General features: G+C 55.4%; 1 protein-coding gene and 1 long non-coding RNA gene across 2 annotated transcripts; one reads left to right on the forward strand and one right to left on the reverse strand.

Moving 5' to 3' along the window:
• Positions 1–1,010: 1,010 nt before the first annotated feature.
• On the reverse strand, positions 1,011–4,072 carry TUBB2B (tubulin beta 2B class IIb). The gene is made up of 4 exons (XM_067751857.1): positions 3,889–4,072; positions 3,041–3,149; positions 2,676–2,786; positions 1,011–2,329 (listed from the first exon to the last, which is right to left on the reverse strand). The coding sequence occupies exons 1-4, from the start codon at positions 3,943–3,945 to the stop codon at positions 1,269–1,271; spliced, it is 1,338 nt and encodes a 445-aa protein (XP_067607958.1). The 5' UTR covers positions 3,946–4,072; the 3' UTR covers positions 1,011–1,268.
• Positions 4,073–4,422: 350 nt separating this feature from the next.
• Positions 4,423–7,570, forward strand: LOC137232949 (uncharacterized). Its single transcript, XR_010947243.1, has 3 exons — positions 4,423–4,981; positions 5,237–5,325; positions 5,692–7,570. It is a non-coding gene; the product is annotated as an uncharacterized lncRNA (long non-coding RNA).
• The last annotated feature ends 18,699 nt before the right edge of the window (positions 7,571–26,269 follow it).

Here is a 26,269-nt window from a genome sequence, read left to right on the forward strand (position 1 = left end):
GTGATTGAGTTGAAGTCTAGAGGCAGGCTTGGGTTCAAATCCCAAATTTCAAAGCTGCATGGTAGGAACTGAAAATTATAGTGGCTTACGTATTAAAAGTAAAACTCTCCAGTAATCCAGAATTTATAATTTCATATAAATCCAAAGGTAGTTAATGTGCAAATAGTTTGTAATGTAGTAAAAACATAATTGCTGGGAGAAAGCTTGCTTGAGAATTTTAGTCTATTAACAATTTATAAATCTGTTGGGATTTCTAAGTACAGGGGATTTCATTAACTTAAAATGTCACAGTATCATATACCCTTTGACAGAATATTCCACTTAGAGAACTTCACACAATGATATATGCACAGACTTATTCACTGTGGCGCTATAAGATAAAAGCATAAGCAACCTACATGTCCAGTGGTCGGGAACTGGTTAAATAAAATGGCGCAGCGACATAATGGGAACTATTTATCCATTGAAAGGAGGCGGCTGCTCTGTATTTTAAAGATACACTGTTTAGTGAAAAAAGGCAGCAGAACAGTATTGGTATCATAACCTGTGAAGAAAGAAAAAGGGAATAATCTAAGTAGGTTTCAAGACTCATGGAAAATTTCTGCAAGGACGCAAGAAAGATAACAATATAAGAATGCTTGCCCTCCGGGAAAGAAAATGCGTCGAGACACAGGAGGAAGAGCGGCTTTCTTTCCACTCTCTGTGCTGTGCGCATGTAGTAACTATTTGTAGAGGAAATAAAGGTATAGTAGCGTTTCTCCATGAGAATAGTCAGTGTGCTCTCAAGCAGGCATCTCTCTAACATATTTACTTGAAGGCATCTTAAAATTCGGATTGCTCTCCCCTCCTAAATTGGCTGTGACTGTGGTTGGTTCAGTTTTACCACATTGAACAGTAAATTCATGTGAGATTTTCCCCATCCCTTCGCTTTTCTGAAAGAAGGATTCAATATAATGTGTTCTGAAAGTGACATTTAAATTGATAATAAAGAGACAGAAAAGAGGACACCATTAGGACACAAACGTTTATGTGATTTTAGCCATTACAACAGTAGTTCAGAAAGATCTCAGCTGTTACATGGATGTCATCAATATTACAAAAAGGAAAAAAAAAAAGGGACGGGCAACAGTGAAGAGCACCTGTGAACCAGCGCCCGGCCGCGGTGACCCCAGCCCATGTTTCTCTCCTTCCGCAGGCCCCCCTCCCCCTCGCTCTCCTCCCGGCCTCCAGCCACGGGGCCTCCGGCCACGTCCAGCCGCACGCGGGGCTCAGGCCTCGTCCTCGCCCTCCTCCTCCTCAAACTCCCCCTGCTCGTCGGCCGTGGCGTCCTGGTACTGCTGGTACTCGGACACCAGGTCGTTCATGTTGCTCTCGGCCTCGGTGAACTCCATCTCGTCCATGCCCTCGCCCGTGTACCAGTGCAGGAAGGCCTTGCGGCGGAACATGGCCGTGAACTGCTCCGAGATGCGCTTGAACAGCTCCTGGATGGCCGTGCTGTTGCCGATGAAGGTGGCCGACATCTTGAGCCCGCGGGGCGGGATGTCGCACACGGCCGTCTTCACGTTGTTGGGGATCCACTCGACGAAGTAGCTGCTGTTCTTGTTCTGCACGTTGAGCATCTGCTCGTCCACCTCCTTCATGGACATGCGGCCCCGGAAGATGGCGGCCACGGTCAGGTAGCGGCCGTGGCGCGGGTCGCAGGCGGCCATCATGTTCTTGGAGTCGAACATCTGCTGCGTGAGCTCGGGCACCGTCAGCGCGCGGTACTGCTGGCTGCCCCGGCTGGTCAGCGGCGCGAAGCCGGGCATGAAGAAGTGCAGGCGCGGGAAGGGCACCATGTTCACGGCCAGCTTGCGCAGGTCGGCGTTGAGCTGGCCCGGGAAGCGCAGGCACGTGGTGACCCCGCTCATGGTGGCCGACACCAGGTGGTTGAGGTCCCCGTAGGTGGGCGTGGTCAGCTTCAGGGTGCGGAAGCAGATGTCGTACAGCGCCTCGTTGTCGATGCAGTAGGTCTCGTCCGTGTTCTCCACCAGCTGGTGCACGGACAGCGTGGCGTTGTAGGGCTCCACCACCGTGTCCGACACCTTGGGCGAGGGCATCACGCTGAAGGTGTTCATGATGCGGTCGGGGTACTCCTCGCGGATCTTGCTGATGAGGAGGGTGCCCATCCCGGACCCGGTGCCGCCCCCCAGCGAGTGGGTCAGCTGGAAGCCCTGCAGACAGTCACAGCTTTCTGACTCCTTCCGGACCACGTCCAGGACCGAGTCCACCAGCTCCGCGCCCTCCGTGTAGTGGCCCTTGGCCCAGTTGTTGCCGGCACCGCTCTGGCCTGCCGGAGGGAAAGAGTCTTCGTAAGTCCCTGACGACTGCCTTCGATTCCTTTCTCCCTAAACCCTTTAATAGAGCTCAGGGAGTCAGTGCTCCGAGCAGATTATTTCAGGTTGTCGTTAAAATGGCCAGACATTAAAATATTTGGTCGTGGACATGATTATAAATAAGGAGGGTTAGGGACCTGGCTATTAGAGGTTGGACGGCATTTTGTTTTAGGGTATACTGAGACAAAATCAACACACAACTCTATACTCTATACAACTCTAAGGCGGCCACACCGCTCCACCCTGAGCTGTCCAGCGTAAAATGCGCCTCCCAGGCCGTCAGCCATGGCAGTCACTCACCAAACACGAAGTTGTCGGGCCTGAAGATCTGGCCGAAGGGTCCAGACCTGACCGAGTCCATGGTGCCCGGCTCCAGATCCACCAGGATGGCCCGAGGCACGTATTTGTTACCTGCGGGGACAGAGCAGGACTCAGAGCTGCAGGCAGAGAGCTCGGGAGAGGAGGGCCTGGAACCAGCTTCCTTTTTGCAGGCGCTGATTGTCTCCCCCAAACAAAGGACATAGGACGACAGGATTCTCAAAGGGGCGCCCGCTGGAAAACCTCAGGGAAAGATGGGAATCCTAAATCCGCCAGTCCACCCTCCCCTGGGGCCACACCCCTGGGGTCAGTCCCCGGGGGAGAGGGGAAGGGGTAAAGGCCGTCACCAGTGGCTTCATTGTAGTACACGTTGATTCTCTCCAGCTGCAGGTCACTGTCTCCATGGTAACTGCCGGTGGGGTCGATCCCATGCTCATCGCTGATGACCTCCCAAAACTGGGACAAAGCTTGCATTTAGCCACGCCCCACCCCTCAGAGAGGCGGCGGCTCACAGTGAAAATCCCCATCTCAGTTCCGATAGCCCAACCGCTAGGAGCTTTAAGGCAGCGGGACCTGCCCAGGCGCAGGGCTTGCATTTTGCAAGGCCACGGAACTGAAACTGGGCGTTTCCCGGGCGAACAGCTGCTCGCGGCAGGAGGCGGGGGTCTGGCGGGGAGGGGCGGACGCGCAGGGACCCCAGCGGCGCCTAGGGGGCGGGCAGGGGAACAGGGACCGGAGGGGGCTGAAGGAGGGGGGTTTTAGGTTCAAAGCACATCCAGAGACCTCAGGAAGATCGCTCTCCGCCCCTCCCCCCGCAGCTCGACTCGGGTTCGAGCGCGTCAAATCGATTCTCCTGGCGTCGGGGCCCCGCCCGCAAAGCCGCGCACACAGCCCGGCGGACACACCCCCGCGCTCTCCAGGCCCGCGTGCCGGGCTAGGAGAAGAGCCGGGAGGAAAGGGAGGCCGTGGGACCGGGATTCCAAACGAGTTGCAGCAGAAAGTTGAGAGGTTCCTCCCCATGCCCCCCGAAAGTCGCCTCGGGCCCACGTCCCGCTCTGCGGCCCAAAGCAGCCGGGAAGGTCTGCGCTTGGCGAGCCGCGGGCCTGCTCAGGACCACGCTAGCGCCCGCAACCCCGAAGGGCGCTAGGCCGGCGTCCCCGGCCCCACCCCCGCCCCTCCCGGGCGCCGCGCCCACCTTGGCGCCGATCTGGTTGCCGCACTGGCCCGCCTGGATGTGCACAATCTCACGCATGGTGCCGGCTCGCTGCTTCTGGCCCCGGTCGGCGTCTGGTCAGTCTGTCCGTCCGCCTACACACCCACTGCGGGGTCACCGGCAACGCGCTCGGGAACCAGCCGGCTGAGAGCGTCCGCCCAGCGGGCTCGGCCTTTTATGCGAGGAGGGTGGGGCCGCCCGCGCAGGCCGCGCCCCCAGCCCGAGCTCCCCAGTCCCCTTCGGGCTAGCGCTCTCCAGGCCCCGCTGACGTAATGCTCCGGGCCCCAGGGACCGTCCAAGGGGCTGGACCACGGGCCCGCGGCCAATCAGCACAGGCTTGCGGAACGGGCGAGGCATGGGGGCTGCGGGGGTAGGATGGGGGCGTGCGCATTGTCTAGGATGGGGGGAGGATGTGGAAAAGCTGGGCCCTGCGACTGCGGGGTGGGTGGCGGAACCGAGGGCGGAGGGCGGCGACGCGAGGGTGACCAGGGTGGCAGGCCGGGTGTCTGGGGGGAGAGCTGGCACTGAACGGGTGGGAGCCAGGGGACTGGAGCCCGTGGAGAGGGTGTCAGGTGCGCCGGAAAGGAGAGCGCTGTGCTCCGGGTGCTGGCAGGTGTCAGGGGTGGCGGGGTGGCGCAGGTTTCGCTACCAGCGAGGATTGCGGCCCTCCTCCGCCCAGGGCCGGAGACCCCTAAGCCACCCTCCCTGGTGAGACCACCGCCCCTTTCCCCAGCCCTTAGAGGCCAACGGCTGTCCTGCGGCCGAACCTCGGTCGCACAGAGTCTTGGGAGAGGACAGGCTGCCCCAGGAGAAAGTCCTGTGTGATCAGTTTGTTGGGGTCTGAAGGCGGTGACCTTGGACACCTAAGGCCCAAGAGCCCCAGGGTGCCCTCCGCCCCGCCCCCCCCCCCCCCCCAGCATCCGCGCGTCCTCTCTTTTGTCTCCTGCCAAGGGCCCCTTCTCTGTGGCGGCAGCATCCATGGCTGGGGCGACCTCCGCGCCTCCTCCGCCCTGCGCGACCCTCTCCAAGAGTCCACAGCTCCCCGGCTGGTACCCAGGACCCCTCCACCCCGCGGGTCGGCTTTTGTTCCCTGGGAGTGGATGGGGTGGGTGTGGCCGGCCGCGCGGGGTGGACTGTCCAGCGGTCGGAAGAGGGTGGGGTTCGGGGGCGGGGCTGCGGCAGAACAAAGAGCTGGAAAATGCGTGGGCTACCCTCCCAGAGCTGAGCATTTAAAAAGCACTGGGTTCAGTCCATCTATTGTCCAGAAAGGGGTTGGGTTCCAAGGGAGGTCATCGCCCGCCCCACCGCCAACATTCTCGTCATCCATCAGGCGCCGGACCCCGAGGCGGCCCCGTGGTCCCCAACCTTCTTGCCGCTGCCGCGGGTGAGGGACACGCCTGAAAACTGCAGCACCGCGAGGTAGAGGTCACCCAAGACCCCGAAGCGCTTCCCGCGCGCGTGCGCAGAGGCTCAGCCCAGACACTCCTTCAAACCCACAATTTCTAGAGTCCAAGAAGGAGCTGATCTCTTTGTTAGTTTTCGTGTGTGTGTGTGTGTGTGTGTGTGTGTGTGTGTGTGTGAGAGAGAGAGAGAGAGATTGTTAGTTTTCGTGTGTGTGTGTGTGTGTGTGTGTGAGAGAGAGAGAGAGAGAGGGAGAGAGGGAGAGAGGGAGGAGAGCGCGCGCTGGAACCTGGCTCCCGCAATTCTGTGGGTGAAGCTTCCCCTCTTCCACCCTGACCCTTGACGGGTCTTCTGCGAGGTGACGTGACCCCTTCTCATCCTCAGGCGAGAGGGCCCGAATGAGCCGGGTTCCCGCGGCGGAGCGCAGCCCGCAGCTGTTGAGTGAGACCCTCCCAGAAGTGTCAGCAAGCTGTCATCGCCTCCCTTCCCGCTGGGGATGGAAGGGGGGCTTTCAGCCCAATTCCTGCGCACAAAGAGAGACAGAGAGAACAAAAGCCCAGCCGCCCCCAAACACCCCTTGTGCCCGACTGCAGCTCGGGGCAGAGGTCCCCAGATGCGGCGGCCGGAACCAGGGTTGGGAGGGGTCGGGCGGGGGGCAGAGGGGCGGAAGGTCGGCCCACATGCCCGCTTGCGGGGCTCCAGCGCCTGACCCCGAGTTACTAACCCAGCTCCCACAGATGCAGAAGCGTCCAGGGCGAGTGATGCCCGGGGTCACACAGCAAGTTAAAGACAGGACTCAGGCCGGAATCCCGCTTCCCGGCTCCCAGCCCTGGGCAAGGGGACCGCGTCCAGGCAGAAAGGGCTGTGCCTGGTGTCAGCACCCGGACCTGGGGGTGGCGGCTCGGGTGGGACCGAGCCGCGCGGGAAGGACCCAAGCGACGGCCGCACACACGCTGCTGGTGTGGACGCGCGCCGAGCGGCTAGAGCCCCGCCCGGGCGCCGAGCGCAGCGCTCCCGGGGATGAACTCCTCGCCCGACACCTTGAGCCCCACCAGCTCCCGCACCTAACGGTTTATTTCTCAGCTCCCGTTTCACCGCCAGATTTCCGCGGAGGGCCCGGCGTGGAAACGCGTGTTCAAGATTACGTGGATAAAAGGACCCTTTCCTCCAGGGTTTCTTTTTTGGGAAGGGGCTTCGGATAAGGCGAGGGTGGAACTCATCCTTCTGAAAGCCTGGATGCCCTTGAGGACTCAGCACTTTGGGCTCAAGGCCTGCCTTCATTTCATACCATTTGCCGGTACTGTCCCGCATCCCCGCCGCCTCTACGGAGCGGGCATTCTCGTTAACTGTTCCACGGCCCCTCCCCAACTTGGAAGTATGATACTGTGCATTTTAATTTTCACAAGGAGCTGGTTTTGTGTCGGAAGGATGTGTTGATGACAGCCAAGTCTTTCCCTGAAGTTTTCAGTTTATCTGCCAACCCATATCACCCTTATTCTGCTTAGCTCTCAGAGAAGAGGCTGGTGAAGAAGGGCTTTCAAAGAGAAAGACAAATCGCTCTCAGTTGGGTCCTCCAGCATCCAAGCGTTTCTTTTTGTCTGTGTATTACACTCAATTCCTCTCCATCTCGGTCGTTGTACATCAGACATGAAGGCGTCAGAACAGTATATTTCATCATCACTTACATGCTATTAACTTTAATGACGCACTAACATTTCTAAATTTTCCCTTCCTGAGACCATTGTAGAAATTACACATGTAAAATAAAATTCGACCTTTATTTTATGAATAGCATCGTGTGGCTGAGGTGAGTAAGATACCCGCTAAGCTATTAAAACCCTCTTTGCTCTCACACTTTTCAGAGTATTTTCAGGGGCACATTCTCAAGTGATTTTGCATTTATCTCTTACGTGGCCACAGAGCTGTGTTAATTAATTGAAGTCTGATAGAAAGGGGACATTACATAGCTGATTTGGTAGTAAAGTTTTAAAGCGTCGTTTTCTTAAAGCAAGATACATGTTTTTACACACACTGAGATTGCAAGACTCGTAGCCTTCGGATTTTCCCACTGCCTGCTTGCATTCACCACTTAATACACAGCTCACAGGCCCGGTAGCCTGCCAGCCGACCCTGCCGCCGAGATGCACGCGGTTTCCTAGGCAACCGACACTTAGCCAATGAATGAAGAGGAATCGAAAGAAAGAGACTGCAAATCCATCATTATTTCCTTTTTTACCCGTCCCAGTGCTCTCCAGCTAGAAATATTGGAAAGCTACCAACCCTAATATTTATGCAAAGGAGTCCAATGCCCGGAGAACTGGGCCTAGGAAGGGGTCCAGCCCTGTCTTGTGACTGCGGGGAGGGGGTAGTGGAAAGGGTTCACGGGACTCGCCGAGACGTGTGCTTTCTCAGCTTTGTCACTCCCCCTGTTGATGTCCCACTGTCCCCGTTTCCTCCCAGGCCTTCCCTCCCCCCGTGAGAAGCCAGCAGCTCCCGGCAGAGCTGCCCCGGGGGCTCTTTAATCAAAGGGCTGCCTGGGTGGGAGCCTCAAGCCCTCGTCCTTCCGCAGTCGTGGGGCTCTGTGGGGACCCAGGTAACAAAAGACGAAGATGAGCAGAGAAAATTCCGAGGCCGTGAATGCAGGGTGTGCGGCGACGTTCACTTTTGTTCCGCCGCGAGGCTGGCCGTTTTCCCACGGCCGGTGACGGAATCTGGGTTAAAATGGCCTCAGTCCAGACTGAGAGCGCTGAGCTTTCACCGAAGAGCTTTACCGTCTTTGTCCTGCAGATCGGCGGAGGGAGCCGGACCCGGCTTTCCCGGGCACAGCTTCCCTTTTAAAAGCGGCCCCCCCCCGTCCCCTACGCCGTCAGGGGTTTGTAAGGTTCTTGGGCTGGGGGAGGGCAGGCCAGAGGATGCGGGCTCTGTGAATCCTGGGTGGACGGGCATCTCGTGACACAGAGTCAGACTGGGCGGAAAATAGAAGCAGAGTAGAAACCACCCTTGAATGGGACCGTTATAGCGTACTGAGATTGACACGTGCAGCCCGTGACATCAACAAACGTAGAAATAAAGTCCTTATGAAATGAACGCTACACACAGAAGGTAGGAGGGGAGCCATTTTAAGTTTCAGCACAGATCGCTGTAGTAGTGATGTGACTGCGGGACTGCCACCCCCCGACCCCCCAGTAGAAACCAGTCCCCCAGCCACTGGTGCTCATGGAGATCCAGGCAGCTCACCATCTGCCCCAGACCTTTGCTTGCCACTTAAATGGAATTAAAACGTGTATTCAGATAGATAGATGCACACAAATACATAGAGTAACACCCTTGGCCTCTTGGATTTAGACGTCTGGCCACCATTAACGATGTCTTCACTGCAGAAACAGGTCACCTTCTGAGCAGGAACTCTTGGCTTGACGTGTTCAGCCTCCTTTTTAGTGGCCACCACATATTCATGGTACATTTTCAAGAAAATAATGCATTAGGAGTACCTCTGGGAGGACTCTCTACCTCTTTCAAAATAACCACTAGAGAGGAAACGTATCAAAAGATTTGGTTTCTCACATATCTCCGGAAGAACTGAAAGCAGAATTTCGAAGAGATATTTGTACACCCCTGTCCACAGCAGCGTTATTCACAATAGCCCACGGTGGAAGTAACCCTAAGTGTCAGCAATAGATGAATGTACAAAAAAACCAAATGTGGTCTACACACACATGGAATACTCTTCAGCCTTAAAAAGGAAGGAAATTCTGACACCTGGTACGACATGGATGAACCCTGAAGATATTATGCTCAGTGAAATAAGCTAGTTATGAAAAGACAAATACTGTATAATTTCATGTATACAAGGTACCTAGAGTAGTCAGATTCATAGAGACAGAGAGTAGGAGGGTGGGTGCCAGTGGGGAGGCGAATGGGGAGTAAGTGTTTAATGGGGACAGAGTTTCAGTTTTGCAAGACGAAAAGTGTTCCGGAGAGGATGGTGGGGATGATTGCACGACAATGCGAATGGACTTAATGCCACTAAACTGTGTGTGTGTAAAAATGGTCGAGATGGCAAATTTTACGTTTATGTGCGTTTTACCACAATTAAAAATAAAGAATTAGTTCCTCACTAACTGTGAAATACCTAGTGGCACCTTTTTTGTCTTGATGCTAATATGGTGCCCCAAGTTTCTCAGTGATTGATAGACAGATACATAGATAGATACATAGATGATAGATACATAGACACTAGGTAGATATTTTAAAAACCAGGATCAATTTCATCATTCATTCCTCCTCCTTTTGCCCCAAAAGTGGTGTCAGAGGCATCTCAGTACTGTTGACTCCGGGCTCTCCTTGTTCATTCGTCTCCATGGACTCCCCGTGGTCCACAGTCTTAGCGCAGAGTTCAGGCTGCTCCAGCCCGGGTGATCTTCCATCCCAGGGTCACCTGCACCCTCTGCCTCTACAGTACATCCCAGGAGACTTGGACCTGCCCGCCCATCTCCTTTCAGGATGTGTTCTCCCCGCCTCTGAGTCTCTGCTCATGCTGTGCCATCGACCTGGAGTAACCCTCTCCTCTCTTCATCCGGTGACATTTCAATTGTTCTTCATGCTGCAGCTCAACTATCTGTGATTCGTCCCCCTGTTGCCAGGAACAACGAACTGATGATGCTCTGCTCCACCAGAGGCTTCTTCACGTGGTTAATGCCAGTTTTGCATTTGTTACATTAAAGCAGTGATCACTGGGCTTTTTCATTGCACACCTCCACCCGTTAAAAAAAAGAGTTGAGAATGCATATTGCCCAGTACTGTATATGTATTTATCCATAAATTGTATATATTTATTTATTGTAAACATTTATTTTATTTATTTTTGGCTGCATTGGGTCTTTGTTGCTGCATGCGGGCTCTTCTCTAGTTGCAGCCACCAGGGGCTACTCTTCATTGCGGTGATTGCCTTGGCTTCTCTTGTTGCAGAGCATGGGCTGTAGGCGTGTGGGCTCAGTACTTGTGGCATGCGGGCTCAGTACTTGTGGCACGTGGGCTCTAGGGTGCGGGCTCAGTAGTTGTGGCACGTGGGCTCAGTACTTGCGGCATGTGGGCTCTAGGGTGTGGGCTCAGTAGTTGTGGCACGTGGGCTCAGTACTTGTGGCACACGGGCTCAGTACTTGTGGCACGCAGGCACTAGAGTGCAGGCTCAGTAGTTGTGGTACGCAGGCTCAGTACTTGTGGCACACGGGCTCTAGAGCTCTGGCTCAGTAGTTGTGGTGCACGGGCTTAGTTGCTCCGCAGCATGTGGCATCTTCCCGGACTAGGGCTCAGACCCGTGTCCCCTGCATTGGCAGGCGGATTCTTAACCACTGCGCCACCAGGGAAGTCCCCTATACTTATTTTTATAAGGCAGTATCTCAAGGTACCATATACTTAGTATGAGTTGTATCGCGAATGATATCAGAAGTTAATCAATATTTCAAATACACTTTTGTATAACTTTTCATTTTATTTTGGCGAACATCTTGCCAGACTTGAGCTCCTCATGGTTTTCTTACCTGACAGTGGGCTTGACTAAGAGCCCGTGGAAGGAGCAGAGTGTCAGCTCTGCCGTCTTATTTTTTTATATGTTTGCATCACTAATATCATCTTCATTTTGCAATTTCTTTGTTGCAGTGTTTTAAGCCCCTCCCTTGCCCAGTTGTGAGGGTCAGGGGAACAAATTTATGGGACATAAGTATACATAGGAGTTCTCACAGTTTCTCCCCACGCTGCAAATCTGCTCCCGCCTCTCCCACCTCAAGTTCTCTGCGTGAGATTAGAGTTCGCTCCATCGAGGCCTCTGTTTCCTGCTGGTTTTTGACCTCTTGATGGCAGGAACCACATCTTATTAGCCTTTATATCTCCCCCATTGTCTGAAACTAAGTGCAGGCAAACAGTAAATATTCCTCCAATAAATGAAATACCCCGAATATAAGGCAACCAGGGAACCCAGCTATTTCCAACCCACACAGAAGCAGGTTGGAGACAGAAAAAAGACCAAGTCATTTATAAAGGTGGAAAAAAAAATCACAGTTATCCAGACTTTTTAAAACAATATTCAATACTAGAAGATAATAGAACAATTCCTATAAAATTTTCAAGGAAAGTGTGCCCAAATATTTGTATATCCAGTTACATTGCCTTTTAATTTTTTTAATTAATTAATTTATTTTTGGCTGTGTTGGGTCTTTGTTGCTGCGCGCAGGCTTTCTCTAGTTGTGACAAGTGGGGGCTACTCTTTGCTGCAGTGTGCAGGCCTCTCACTGCGGTGGCTTCACCTGTTGTGGAGCATGGGCTCTAGGTGCGCGGGCTTCAGTAGTTGTGCCTCGCGGGCTCTAGAGCGCAGGCTCAATAGCTGTGGCGCACGGGCCCAGCCGCTCCGCAGCATGTGGGATCTTCCCGGACCAGGGCTCGAACTCGTGTCCCCTGCATTGGCAGGAGGACTCTTAACCACTGTGCCACCAGGGAAATCCCTGCCTTTTAATTTTAAAGGTAACAAATATTTTTGAACATAGAAGAACTGAGGAAATGTAGTTTCTGTGAGCCATTTTGGAAAGAAAAAAAAAGGGATCCAGAGAATGTAGAAATAGAAATAAATCTTAGAAAGGTTGGCTGTTTGAAAGCACGTGACCTAAGAGGTAATGGTATCTCTGAATATAGTCCAGAAACAGACACAGAAGCCCTTCAGTTGAGGAGTTCTGTGGAAATGCTTTTCCAAGCTGCTGGTAGTGACCCTGGTCAAGGACCTGAGGCTGCCGGATCATCATCAAGTTCCCTGTAAATTGGAATTATTACCTCCTTATGGGGAATTGGTTGTTTGCCAGTTTATTCTGGAAGCTTCTCTGCTACAAAGAGTAGAAGATTTCAAGCGATGCAACAACAGGTGCACAGACATTTAAAAATGTCCCATGAAAATATAAAATTCTCAACAAATTGTAAGATTTTAGAGAGAAGGTCAAAGCAACAAAGGTATCTCTTGAAGAACTCAGGATGCAAAATAAGAGTGTGTCTGAGGAGGTGAGTGGGGCTTAGAGACACGCCAGGGCCTTGAAGAAAGGAACCGGATTGCAGTAGAGAATCCCCTTCTTATTTTGATGACTAAGGATAAATGCCATGGAAAGAAACAGGACAAGCTATTGGGAAGTCAAAATTCTATGGAAATAACACAGTTTTTATAAGGAATTCTGTAAAACTCACAGAGGCCCCCCCGCCAATGCTGTGATGAAGCTAAATCAGTAAAGGTGAAGTCTACGGTCCACCAGGCTTACAAAGAAAATGACTAAATTTAAGAGCGGCATGGAGCAGCGATGGAGGAATGAGAAATGCTCTGAGCTCGGTGAACTAATAAAATGACGTGGAAACTCTTAGAAAGATGTGTGAGGACTCTCGCTTGCAGAGAAAAGGAAATTGAAGTTTTAAACCATTGCATTTTGCAGTGGAAGCACAGGCCAATCACTGGAGTGACATTATTTTTAAAGAAACCAGAGAAGGAGGAAGATGAAGAGCTCACAGACAAATTTTTCCTAAATCCTTTGTTCCCAACATAAGCTGACTGCTGAGAGGTCAGCTGGACTGACATTTGGCCGAAATTCTGCTGGAAAATGAAAGAAAAAACCATGCAGCACAAAGCAGAGATCTGTAATGACCTCTCTCAAAAGAAATACCATACAGGGTTCTGAAAACGCAGCTGATTCATGACTGGGATAAATGGGAAAAGAAACGCAGAAGCCGCCAGCTGCAGAGGAAGTGAAACCTTACGAGCAGAGGAAGACGACACACTGAATGCAGGATGGCAGCAGAGAGATCTCACAGAACCCCAGGCTGATGCTCGAGGGGGAAGCGCGTGACAGCCGGCCCGCTGTTCTCGCTGGAGTGGAGGGGAAATATGCCAACCCGGGACAGAAATGGAGGCAGTCAAACCTGTGACTTCCGGAGAGAAATCCTCTGCTCCCCGCTCCTCTGCTCAAACCCACGAGGACACAGTACCCACAGCTCTGCATTTCTCTTCTCTTAGGGAAGAGATACACCCCAAATGATCTGCGGATGGGCCGAGGGGATCATATGCAGTTTCTGGAACAGATTTGCCTCTGCCACGGGCTCCGGGGGCCATCATCAGTAAACCCAGAAACCGCTTCCCTTTGACAGGGATGATGTCACAGGTGAGGCTGGCCTCAGAGAAGCCCGGCTTTCAACTGGAGGACGGAGGATGCCCACGGGGTCCGCTTGGACACCTCCTCGCCGGGGGTGGCTTCCGGCCTCTGCGCCGTCTCCCACCCCTTGCTCCCGCCGGGCTCCCCCGCCAGGCCTAGGGAACACTGCCCACTCAGAGCAGGCTCTCACGTGGGGGGAGGCCCTGCAGAGCCCCGCTCTAGAATCCCAGGCCCTCAGTGCTCTGCTCTGACCTCAGGCAGCCTCCCCTGCTCTCCTCCCGTCCCAGAGCCGTGCGCTGTCTGCCTCCACCTTTTGCAAGATGCAGGAATGTCTTCAGGCTCAGAGGTGACCCTTGTCTCCTGGCTGCTCACAGGACGACTCTCAGGCCTCTCCCAGACCTTCGTCGTGACGATGAACGGGCTGCTGGAAACATCCCTGTGCTTCAAATCCATTTCTATTGTTCTCTTTTGTATTGAATTTTTTATTTTCCCAGGCTGACCTGAAGTTGTGTCCTCTGAGCCACAAATGAAGGCTCTGCAGATGCAGCCACCTGCAGTAGTACCTGTTTTATTTTGGTTTCCATAATTCGAGTAGTTGGCAAATTACTTTAAACATTATGAAAATATGATGAAAATGAAATACCTTTAACAATTTTTTTTTTTTTTTTTTTTTTTTTTTGCGGTACGCGGGCCTCTCACTGCTGTGGCCTCTCCCGTTGCGGAGCACAGGCTCCGGACGCGCAGGCTCAGCGGCCATGGCTCACGGGCCCAGCCGCTCCGTGGAATGTGGGATCTTCCCAGACCGGGGCACGAACCGGCGTCCCCTGCATCGGCAGGCGGACTCTCAACCACTGCGCCACCAGGGAAGCCCATTTTAACAAATATTTTTAAAGTTCAAAAATGTTGTCAAGGTACCTTAAGATGGAGAAAGAAAAAACCTTATTGTAATTTGAAGTGTAGCGAGGTGCCCACCTTTGCATCCTAACAATTTCCTCGCTCGGGAATCAGATGACCTGGAACGACCGCAGGGGCCTGTTCCTTTGTCCTAGTCGCTGCCTTCATTCTGGAAACCGACTGAAATTAGGTGTGTTCCCAAGCGGGCTAGCACGCTGCCACCTGAAAGGTGCCCAGCTTTCTTCATGACCAGAAGGACCCAGGAGAGTGGGTTATGTCCCAGTGGAGGGTGAGGGTGAGGAAACAGCCCGCTTCCCTGAGCCACTCCGGTCCTGGCGCCTTCCCCAGGTGGGCCTTTCCCGGGAGCGGAGAGCGGGACGGCTCTGGCCTCCTCCCGAGGGTGAGCTGGGACCCCCGTGGTGGGGTCAGGGCCAGGGTCTCGGCCTCTGGAGGTGCTGACTTGCAGCTGGCGCACCCGGCTTGATCCTTTAAAGTGGACTTAGCGGCCACCCAATTCATCCAACACATACCTGCGGGGGTCAGGCTCTGCTCTAGGCCCAGAAAGACAGCAGTGAAGGAGTCGGGCAGAAACCCCTGCCCTCCTGGAGCTGAGCTGCAGCCGAGGTTGTCAAGTTAGAAGCGTCTGGTTCCTGGTTTTTGATGGTTTTTCCTGTTTATTTCCTTGCCCTCATTGGTTCTGTTCATCCCGTTTATGTGCTTCTCCAAGCCTTTCTTTTCTCTGCTAAATCAAGTGTGTGGTCAGACGGGTAATTAAAGGTTGCAGAGACCTGGTGACAGTGAGTCTGGGACGGCTTGTCAGACGAGGTGCAGTCAGGTGCGTTACGCTGACACTCGCGGTGATGACATTAACCCATCCTCCAATCTCCTCCCACCCCCACCCCTGTCTGTTGCTCTCTGAGGGATTATAGATCCTGGTGTGAGAAAACAAGCAAGTGATTCTGGGACTTTGTTGAAAAAAAAATAAAAAACAAGGAAGCAAACTCTCCGCCTAAAAATGGGCATCTTTAGTCATTACAGGATCATCACGAAGGTGACCGCTAGGCCGAAGGCAAAGGTGAACCTATTTTCCATTGTCACCTTGAAGCCCTCTTTCCTACAGACCAGCCACCGAGAGAGAGAGAGACAGAGACAGAGACAGAGAGAGAGAGAGAGAGAGAGAGACAGGGAGAAGGAGAGAGAGAGGGAGAGAGAGACAGAGAGAGACAGAGAGGGAGGGGAGAAGGAGGGGGGGAGAAGGAGAGAGAGAGAGAGGGAGAGAGAGAGAGACAGGGAGAGAGGGAGAGAGAGACAGAGGGAGAGACAGAGAGAGAGAGAGAGAGACAGAGAGAGACAGAGAGAGAGAGAGACAGGGAGAGAGGGAGAGAGAGAGACAGAGAGAGAGAGAGAGGGAGAGAGAGGCAGAGAGAGAGGGAGAGACAGAGACAGAGAGACAGAGAGAGGGAGAGAGGGAGACAGAGAGACGGGGGGAGAAGGACAGAGAGAGAGGGAGAGAGGGAGAGACAGAGAGAAAGACAGAGAGACAGAGAGAGAGGGACAGAGAGAGAGAGACAGGGAGAGAGGGAGAGAGAGACAGAGAGAGAGGGAGAGAGGGAGAGAGAGACAGAGAGAGAGAGAGAGACAGAGACGGGGGGGGAGAAGGAGAGAGAGAGGGGGAGAGAGAGAGAGAGAGGGAGAGAGGGAGAGAGAGGGAGAGAGAGATGGGGGGGGAGAAGGAGAGACAGAGACAGAGACAGAGACAGAGACAGAGAGACAGAGAGAGAGTGTCCGCGGCTGCTGGGTGAACACTGCGAGGAACCCGCCGCGGTGCCGGGGAGGGGCCTTGTCTGGGAAAGTGTGCGTGAGGGGCAGACGGGGCGGGGTGCACGGGGGTGGGACGCTGGGCGTGGGGAGCTCCGTGACCCCGTGGAGGGTTTTCATTTTAGCCGTGAGACGGAGATTCACTGAAGCGCACCAGCTGACCGCGGCCCCTTAGCTGAGGCCTGCAGCAGCTGGGAGAGTTTCCAGACCCCACGGGGCCCCGTGAAGCCAGCAGGTGAGCCTTGTTCTCCTCGCCTCGAGCCCCACTCAGATATGAGCGGTGCGAGGGGCAGCCGCAGGCCTGCGGCTCCTCCGGGCTCCTCCACCGGCTGTAGGGTTTCCGCGGCGTCTGCGCCGGAGGGATGGGCTCGGCGGGCGGGGCGCTCGCCCCGAAGCCTCAGCGGCCATCGTGCAGGTCCCTGGAGGGCCCGTCGAGCAGAGGGGCTGCGTTGCTGTCGCTCTTGTTGCTGGACTGGAAACCGGGCCGTGCAGGGACACGGAGGCAAAGGCCGGGATACAGGAGAAGCGCAGGTCACGGAGCCTGGGACGCAGTTAGACGTGTGGTGACGTCCTCTTGAACCTGGAGCGAAGCCTTCAAGACGCTACCAAGGGGAGCCCAGGTCGCACAGACGAAGCGGGACAGCAGAGTGGGAAGAACATCCAGTTTGGGCTCAAACCGCGACCTAAACGGAGAAACTAGGGACTATGGACGCTTCCCCGGGTCGCTGACGTGTGGACGGGAAGCTCAGGCCGCGGCTCCCAACGCCAAGTAGGTAGGTGCCCGCCTGGGAACGACTGTCACCGTTAGATGAGGGGATGGGAGGGCATAGGGTCTTGTGCCAAAATGGTTGGGAAAAACCCAGTGTCAGAACTGGGACCCGGAATCGCACCGCCGTGCTGCAACTGGAAGGAAAGTACAAGGAGTTGTGAGGTGTAAGTGGGCAAAGCGCAGACATTATGCCTGGAATCCTGTGGGCAAGGAGGTGAGTTCCGCCTTGGCCTCTGCAGCCTGGTGGCGAGGCTCCAGGTGGGCTCGCTGTAGGGCTGGTAATGGCGCGAGGGGTGGGCAGTGGCTGGACAGCGGTACTTCCGGGCTGGGAAGCCTTGCTGGGGAGCGGGGGGCTCTTAGAGGCAGCTTCCAGAGAGCAGTGCCCAGAAAGGGGGCGACTGGCCCGGTGGGGCTCTTGCAAGTGAAGTTTCCGGGAGATGCAACGTTAGTAACAATTTGTGATTTGCTCTGGATTCTCGGAGTTACCAACCTGGGTCCTTGGACTCTTGAATCAATAGAAATTGGCGAGAGGCCAGAGGCAAGGCTTTACTAGGGCTCTGCAGCGCGAGAGAGCGAAAACAAGTCGCAGGTGCCCTTGCTTTGCCCCCTGAGGACGGCAGGCTGCTCCCTTAAACGGGCTGCAGGTGGGGCGGATCAGAGGTGTGGCTTAGGTGGGCTGCCCACGCCCCTCGTGGCGCATGCGCAGGACCCTGCTTTTGCTCCCGGCATCTCAGAAGTGGCAGCTGGGTTTTGGCCTTGTTGTTCATAATTGGCCCCAGCTGGGCATGCGTGCGTTATTTTTCATCCCTTATTGTGTCTTGGTATCTTGGTGCTCTAGGAGATGGTCGTTCAGGTGCAAGCACTGCCGCAAAGGGTCCCAGGTCCCAGGCTGCCTCAAGAGGACCTGGTATAGTTTGGGCAGCAGAGTGCGTGGCGGCTTCTTAGGGTGACGAGACTTGGTTAAATACATCGTGTGAATGTATTTGACCTTCTGAGCTAGGGTCACCCTTCTTTTTTTTTTTTTTTTTGCGGTACGCGGGCCTCTCACTGTTGTGGCCTCTCCCATTGTGGAGCACAGGCTCCGGACGCGCAGGCCCAGCGACCACGGCTCACGGGCCCAGCCGCTCCGCGGCATGTGGGATGTTCCCGGACCGGGGCACGAACCCGTGTCCCCTGCATCGGCAGGCGGACTCCCAACCACTACGCCACCAGGGAAGCCCCCTTTTTTTTTTTTTTTTTTTGCAGTACGCGGGCCTCTCACTGCTGTGGCCTCTCCCGTTGCGGAGCACAGGCTCCAGACGCACAGGCTCAGCGGCCATGGCTCACGGGCCCAGCCGCTCCGCGGCACGTGGGATCTTCCCGCACCGGGGCACGAACCGGCGTCCCCTGCATCGGCAGGCGGACTCTCAACCACTGCGCCACCAGGGAAGCCCCACCCTTCTTTTTTTAAAAGAAATTTTAATATTGGTAAAACACATATCATAAAATTTACCGTCGTAACCGTTTTGAAGCACACAGGTCTGTGGTATCAAGTACAGTCACACTGTTGTGCAAACATCACCACTGTCCAGCCACAGAACTCTTTTCATCTTGCAAAACGGAAACTCTCTCCCCGTTAAACCCTAACTCCCCACTCCTCCTGCTCAGTCCCTGCCCCGCCATCTACTTGCTGTCTCGCTGAGTCTGACCCCTCTAGGGACCTCATAGCAGCGGAACCATCAAGTGTTTGTCCTTTTGTGTCTGGCTTATTCACTGGAGCACAATGTCCTCAAGGTTCCTCCGTGTAGTAGGCTGTGTCGGAACGTCCTCCCTTTTCAAGGCAAGGTCACCCCTCTGAGTGGGTGTCCGGATGCTCAGATGAGGCTTTTCACTGGGGGGATCTTGCTGAATTTAACCCCCTTTTCCTCTGTCTCGCTGCCCTTTCTCAGCTCATCCTTCTCCCTCTTCATTTAACAGGCTCTGAGCCCGCTCTGTCCTGTGCCCCCAGCTGTGTCCTCAGTGCTGACCCCACCTCCTGAGCGCCCTGCACTTCCCCCCACTTGGCGCCTGTGCCCAGCCCAGGCCGCCCACCTGGTCCATCTGACTCCTCTGCACCCTCCCACTCCACTCGACCTCTTCCAGGAAGCCCTCCTGAGGGCTCAGTCTGTGCTGGGTGAACCGCCCTGGTCACTCTGTTTGCCTTTAGCCCAGCCCGTACTGAGCTGCACTGTAGCTATTTGGCTTTTCCATTTCTTTCACTAGAAAGAGCTTTGTCTTCCTCATTTTTTTTTTTTTTTTGTTCCCCTGGTGCCTGGCACACAGTAGTCGCTCAATAATTGTTTGTAGGATAAACATAGGCATGAATAAGTGAAAAACTGCTTGGGAACTCCCCTCTGTGCAAGCCAGGGGCCATCATTAGCATCGGTGGGCTTAATTGCTGCCTTTTATGGACTGAGATAAAGACCTTTTTGGTGGAGATGTAAAGTTTGGGGTGAATACGGAAGGGACCAGTACCGTTTAGATTGGCTCTGTGCAGAGGTAGTATGTAGCATAGCTGCCTTTAAAGGCGCCCTGCTCTCTGAGTCAGGATACAAACATCTGTAGAGACACACAGATTCTTAAGCTATTCAAGGATCGACTCAGAAAGTGCTCAGAGCACAGTGCACGGCTCCACGACTGTCCTAGTGGACACTGCACACCTTCCAGAGCCCCTTGGTGGTCCCCGTCCCTCGCCACAGAGAGTAACCGCGGTCCTGACCCGTGGCACCAGGAATCCATCAGCTTTGGATGCGTCTGCGCCCCTCACTGTGAGGTCCATTCATCCCGGTGCGATGCGCGTTCACACACCCGTGTTCCCGGTCCTGGGACCCGGTGCGTGGATGGAGGGGTGCCGCCCTCCCTCTATCTCGGCCCGGGGAGCGGAGTGGGCAGCCGGGGGCGGGGCGCGCGCTCAAGGGCATCTTTGTGCCCCCGGCACTCAGCGCGGGGCCTGGAGCACAGATGGCCTCAGTAAATGTTTGCCGAGTGAACCCATGAATGGGCGTTTTGTCACTGGAGCTTTTCATTTTTTCCCTTGGCTTTGCTCCCCGCTCTCCTTGAAATACAGCTGCTTTCATGGGCCGCGTCTTTCTTTATTGGGTCGCTGGGCTCGTCTTCAGGGCCAGGAAGAAAACACCAGAAACGGACCCGCCCAGCAGCCATGTTCTGGGCGAAAGAGGTCTCCTTTGTGCCAAGAACAGACCCGTCTACACGCTATGAGGGGGCTCGGGGCCGAGGGGCTGGCCCACGGGCCGTGTCTCACGCAGCGCCCTGGCACCAAGGCGGGGAAGGGGCTTTGACATTCTTGAGACACCCCCCAACGTGCTGAGCAGCCAGCCCCACCTGCCCCTCCCACGGCAGGGCCTCTGTGGATGGATTTCTGAATCACATGATCCTTTCAGCCGGAGACACACACGCACACACACGCACGCACGCACATGCACACACACGCACGCGCGCGCGCATGCAGGCCTTTGTTCCCTGTCCTCCGTGTCTGCTGATCGCGGGCTCAGCTCTGAAGTGTGGCCGAGGATTCTGCGAAAGCCTCAGGGGCTGCGCCCAGAGGCGGGTCCGGCGCTGGACACAGGGGTGTAAGCGCCATCTTCCGCTGGCAGCTGTGTCTCTGCTTCCTTGTGAGTCTCATAGTGCCACCGACCCCACCTGCGCCCCGGAGCCTTCGAGTCACCCCCCAACACAGTCACACGCATGGCGACCGCCTTTCCCCGCCCCGGGGAGTCCACGCCCTCCGTGAAAAGGGCCCGCTCCAGGTGTGTGAGCTTGCTCATCGGAAAAGTGCTGAGTCACAAAATCAAATCACATGGAGACCAACGCTTACTTCACTGAAATATTAAACACTGGGATTGTGGGGAATTCTGAGGTCCGGGGTGAGAGGCAGCAGTCCCACTGTACACCTTCAGGGCCACAGCAGATGTCCAGCCGTGGGAGCTGCCGTGGGAGGGCCGCGTGGGGCAGGCTCCCCCCGACACCCCGCAGACTGTGCATCCCCTCCACCCTGGCTCCCGGCGGCATTCAGCCCCGCCCCCTGAGGGGGGCGGGGGCCCCGGTGGTGCCCATAGAGGCCATGCTCCGCCCGCAGTGACCAAGTGCCTTCTGGGTCCCCTGTCTATCCTGGGGTTCACTTCCTTGTTTGAAAACTCGAGTGTTGTCCTTGTTGGAACCCCCTTTCCTGCTTTGCTCCCCTAAATCCTAGGCTCGTGTCGTCCTTCCCGGGGACTGTGGGCACCCAGGCGGCTGCTCCCCTGGCCAGCCGGACTGGGGGGAACCTTTTTATTCATCACTCATGGGTCAGCCAGAGGCAGGGACCAGACCTCCATCCTAGGGTGGAATTGGGGCTCCTGCCGAGTCCGGCGTGGAGTGAGGGCGTGGGAGGCCGGTCTGCGGCAGGGGCTGAGCAGGTTAACCTCAGGGGCGGGGCAGGCAGGGCTGTACTGAAGCATAGCTGATAAAGAAACTGTATTGACATCTTTCAAGGAGTTACAGAGAAGTCTCAGGGCGGATGATTCTGTCTGTGGTCACACTGCCAGCTCAACTTGTTTCTGTCCACTTTAAGGTTCGTTTCCCTCTGGAGCAAAGTGATAGGATTATCTAATTTTCCTTTGGGGCCAGAGGCTGGTGACATCAGAACTTGGGCAGGGTTTCTTTCGTGAGCTACGGAAAGCTCTGGGACGGCGGCTGCCAGCACAAATATTTTGTCTGCACTCGTGGAGACTGCGCGGGGGGAGGCCAGGGAGGAGGTGGATGCATTGGGAATATAGCTTTTGGGGGATTCGAGGACTGACGGGAAATTAAAAAAGAAATAGGAGCGGTTCTGATACCCCCAGGAAGGTGAGCATTCTGGAAGACTTCCCTGGAAGCAGACTGTTCATAGTAGGCCATTTTGGTTGGAGAATCTAGCCCTCCTATTTCGAAAATGAGGTAAGAGGAAAGCCACTCTAAAGGACTCACTCTGTTACGTTAGAATAGATGGTAAGGGGATGAGGGTGGGGCAGGGGGACCATTTAGAAGGTTAGCGCCTGAGTCCAGACGGCAGGCGGCGGCGGAGGTGATGCACAGAGCTAGTAGGATTTGCTGATGAGGGAGATGCAGGTGTGAGAGGAAGATGCCTGAACACGTACGCATCGGGCCGTGTTCGGAGCAGGGAGACAGTGGGGGAGGGGCGGGCAGCTTCCTCTAACTTGCAAAGTTAGAGGTCTCTAGGCACATTCGGGGGAGATGCTGCGTGGGCAGCCGACCTTATAGGGTTGGAGCTCAGGAAGGAGGCTGGCTCCAGAGACACAAATTTGGGAGAAGTCAGTGTGTAGGAGGTTCATAAGCTATGGGCTGGGGGGCGAGAGGGAGAGCAGCTAGGGGAGAGGGTGGACCCCAGAACAGAGGAGGCTGGGACTGTGACCCAGAACTAGGGGGAGACAGCCTGGAAGCCACGGCAGCCCAGGCTGGGAAGAGACGGTGTCAGGCTACGGCTCCGACACAGCGGGCTCTTGGTGGCCTCAGTGGGAGCAGCTCAGTGACGGGAAGGGCAGCCCAGTGGAGTGAGTTCAGGAAAGAAAGGGTGAGGAATTGCAGGGGTGGGGGTGATCAGAGTCAATGGGGAGGCAAAAATAGGTTTGAAGGACGTGTCTACACCCTGACCGGAGTAGTCTGGAAGTGGGGGTGGAATCGGGGATGCAGGAGAGAGATACAAACCTCTGGGTGGCGCCCTGGAGGTTAGGCAGGGCCAGTGTGCGAGGAGGGCTAATCTTTATCCACAGGCACAGGACGGAGGACTTGGAGGAGGTTCGTGGCCTTGGTGGGGGAACAGATCTGAAGCAGGATGCGGGTATCATGTACTCTTCGGGGCGGACAGTGACTCAGTTCAAGCACTTGGGGTGGTAGACACAGCTCTGGGCCTCGCCCCCTGACCTCAGGCCTCTGGAAAATCTGGACAATGCTGGTTGGCAGACGCAGAGGCTCTCAGTAAGTCGTGATCTGTTTTGTCACTGTGGCAGGGACAGTGGTGCTCATCAAACAGTCCATCTGCCCCCCACAGCTTGTACCCCCTCTACCCCCGGCAGGTAGGCAGTGACGGGCGACTATTTCTGGCTAATGGGCTACGAGAGGGTGTGATGTGTCACTTCTAAGTTGGAGCGTCGAAAGGTTGGGCCCACCCCTGCAGCTGTGACCCAAGGAGCAGTCCGGGTCCTTGAAGGACCACATGCAGCAGAGACCCCACCCTACCTCTTACCCCCTTGCCTGCATCCCAAGCTAGAAATACATGATGAGCTGAGGATAGAGTTTGTTACATCACGGCACCGCCATTTCAGGGCTAAAATGTTACCACAGCATAACCTGGTCTATTACTAACCCAAATACCACGTTACCAACCATGGCATATAACAGAGTTTGGGATTGATTTTGGATTCAAGGCCCAAGGATCTCGTGAGAGAATCCTGTGATGCTGTAAACATCCTCGATGCTCTTGTGACTCACTGGGCACGTGCCCGGGGGCAGCTGCATCTCCAGGTGGGCACACCACGAACCCAGGACTCACCTTTCCTCCCTTGGTAGGGAGCCGACAGGTGTCCTCCCCGTGGGCAGCTCTCTTATCCCTCATCTAAAGCCTGTAGTTCTTGGTTCTTGGTGAATGAAATTCACACCAAAGCTCACAACCCAAACGGTGGCAGAAAGAAGAGAGGAACGAGTCGCGACACCGGGCCCCCTCCGCTCTTCAAGCAGACAGCTGGTAGGCTGGCCTTCTTCACAGCCTCCTGCTGGGCCTTTCATCTGTGGGCGGTGGCTACCTGGGAAACAGGACCTGCTGTTTCATGAGTGTTCTAAAATTGCACAGTTTAGAGAAAAGCCTGGCCCTGACAGAGTTCCCCGAGTTGAGGGTAGGAACTCAGGCCCTCCCCATCGCTTTGCAAAGCCAAGGCCACCCTGCAGGGAGCCCGCCTCCTTCCCACCTGCCACCCTGTGGTCCCCTGTGGAATTACACCCTCCTGCTGGCGTTGGAATGGAAGGATCTGGTTACCGTTCTGCATTCTTATCTGATCTTCACAGGGTATTAGCCCTAGAAGGCGCCCTAGAGATAATCCAAGCCAGTCTTCTCCATTTACAGCTCAGGTAACAGACCTAGCAGAGGGGCCCAGGGCTAATGAGCGGCGGGCCAGGCCTGGGGCCTGCGGCCTTGAGAAGTTCTCTGTTTATTCTTCCAGCATTTCCTCACTCAGTCAACCACTGAATCAATATTTGCTTTGCCTATGACACGCAGGGCCCCTGCTGGCTACCGCTCGGAAGATGAGAGACCGCGTAGCTGCCCTTAAGGAGCTTCCTGAGAAGGAAGATGGGCATGAACAAGGCCACTGCATGAAACGATTGCTCTGTGGGTGGTAAAAAGGCAGGCCAGGAGAAGCTGCAGTCCGTCTGCCCGAGGCGGGGAAGGCTTCCTTAAGGGGCGTCGGGGCAAACCTCCGGGGTTACCCCTGCAGGAAAGCTGGGGTGGGCAGGGGTACGGCGTGCAGTGGGGCACAGGGCAAACGGAGGTGGTGGGTTCTGGCCGCCTCGTGGAGCTTGGTGTCAGCGGGGCGTCAAGTCAGGAGGTGAGGGGCCTTGATATCTGCAAAGGTGTTAGGGCTGAACACCGTTGAAGAACAATTAGGGGCAGTAACGTGGGCAGGTTTATTCACTCAGTCCATCTCTCCATTCATTCACTCGTTCGTTCGGTGAGAAAGGCAAATTGGGAGCCGGCGAAGCAGGCGGCAGGGAAGCCAGTCGGAATGCTACAGCAGCAGCCCAGGCGACAGACGGGGAGGGTCTGTGCCAGGACGGAGGGCAGGGCGTGCAGGGTGAGGGCCGGAGGGGGCGTGGGTGACGTCTGCACAGTTTGCAGAAATAGGATTCCTGAGTTTGCGTGGGGAAAGGGAGGGACAGGTGTGCATTCACCAATGTCGGGATGACAGGAGGGAGAGGGCTGGGGGCGGGGGCAGCGGATGGCGGAGATGATGGGTCCAGGTGCTTGGGTACAGTTAGGAGGTGCTGGCCGGGAGGCATGTGTGCGGCTCGAAGAAGCGCGAGGCTGTGAGCACGTTGGAGAGTGGGTGATGAGCTAGACTAGGTCCATGGATGTGACTGCCCAGGGAGAGTGCCGAGTGAGATGAGAGCAGCCCCGGAAGGAGCTGTCCCGGGCTGGGTTCTGCAGAGAGCAAATTCAGAGAGCTTAGTCTGAATGTGGGTGAGAGAGGACGCTGGGAATCCACACCCGTGGAAGGAGGGAGAGGATGGGACTGGCAAAGGGAGCAGGAAGGTGCAGACCCCAAAGGCTCAGCTGGCCCTGGGAACTGGGACCCTTTGCTGCAGAGGTGGCACCTGGACAAACGTCTCCTTGAGCAACAGAATAGAAAGTATAAGGGACTCAAGGTACGCATACGCAGCTGGGGCAAATTATGGACAACAAGCTACAAAGAGACCACAAACTGGCCGCCACTTCTGAGGCGCCGGGAGCAAGGGCAGGGTCCTGCGCGTGCCCCCTGCACACGGCATCAGCAAGGGGGTGCCGCTAAGACACGCCTCCAGCCAGACCCGCTGATCCAGCTCCACCCTTTAGCCCGTTTAAGGGACAGCTCGTATCCTCGCCCACTTAGGGGGCGAGCAAGGGCACCTGTTTCTTGTTTTCGTTAACTTGCGCCGTAGCAAGAGTCCAATAAAGCCTTGCCTGAATTTCCCGTCTGGCCTCTTATCAGTTTCTATTGATTAAGCGATTAAAGGGTCCAAGGACCCAGCTTGGCAACAGCTCCATGGGGGGCTCCGGAGCTAAAATGGCTGCAGAGCCCCCGGGAAAGACCTTTGGGTAAGGAGGCTCTCAGCAGCTGAGGTAATCAAGAGGGGGGTGACACTTGAAGGGCCCAGACCCCAGGGCCCAGTGACAGTTCTTTCCTGGAAGGGGGATCTGCCCTTAGGCCAGCGGTGCTTTCTGGTCCACTTACTGTCACAGCTGGGCAGGGGATACCAAATGACTTGCAAGTTGGTCACCCAGGAGCAGGACACTTTCCTCCCTCCCCCAGGGGTGACAGTAGCCCTAACCTCCCCCTGACCTCAGGGTGCACCTCCCTGCTGGGATGCTGCCTCCGCTTCGAGACTTGCGGGGCTCTGGACACAAGGAGCCCAAAGTGCTAGTGCTAGCCACACGTAGCAATGGCTTAGCGGACTTCGGCCATGTCCCCTGGGGCTTCTGATCCCGTGGTGAGTGAAGGTTTGGGGAGCACCGGCCCCTAGATGGATTTTTGGCGTCCTTGGC

This window comes from Pseudorca crassidens, chromosome 10 (genome assembly GCF_039906515.1).
Source record: "Pseudorca crassidens isolate mPseCra1 chromosome 10, mPseCra1.hap1, whole genome shotgun sequence".
NCBI classification, from domain to species: Eukaryota; Metazoa; Chordata; class Mammalia; order Artiodactyla; family Delphinidae; genus Pseudorca; species Pseudorca crassidens.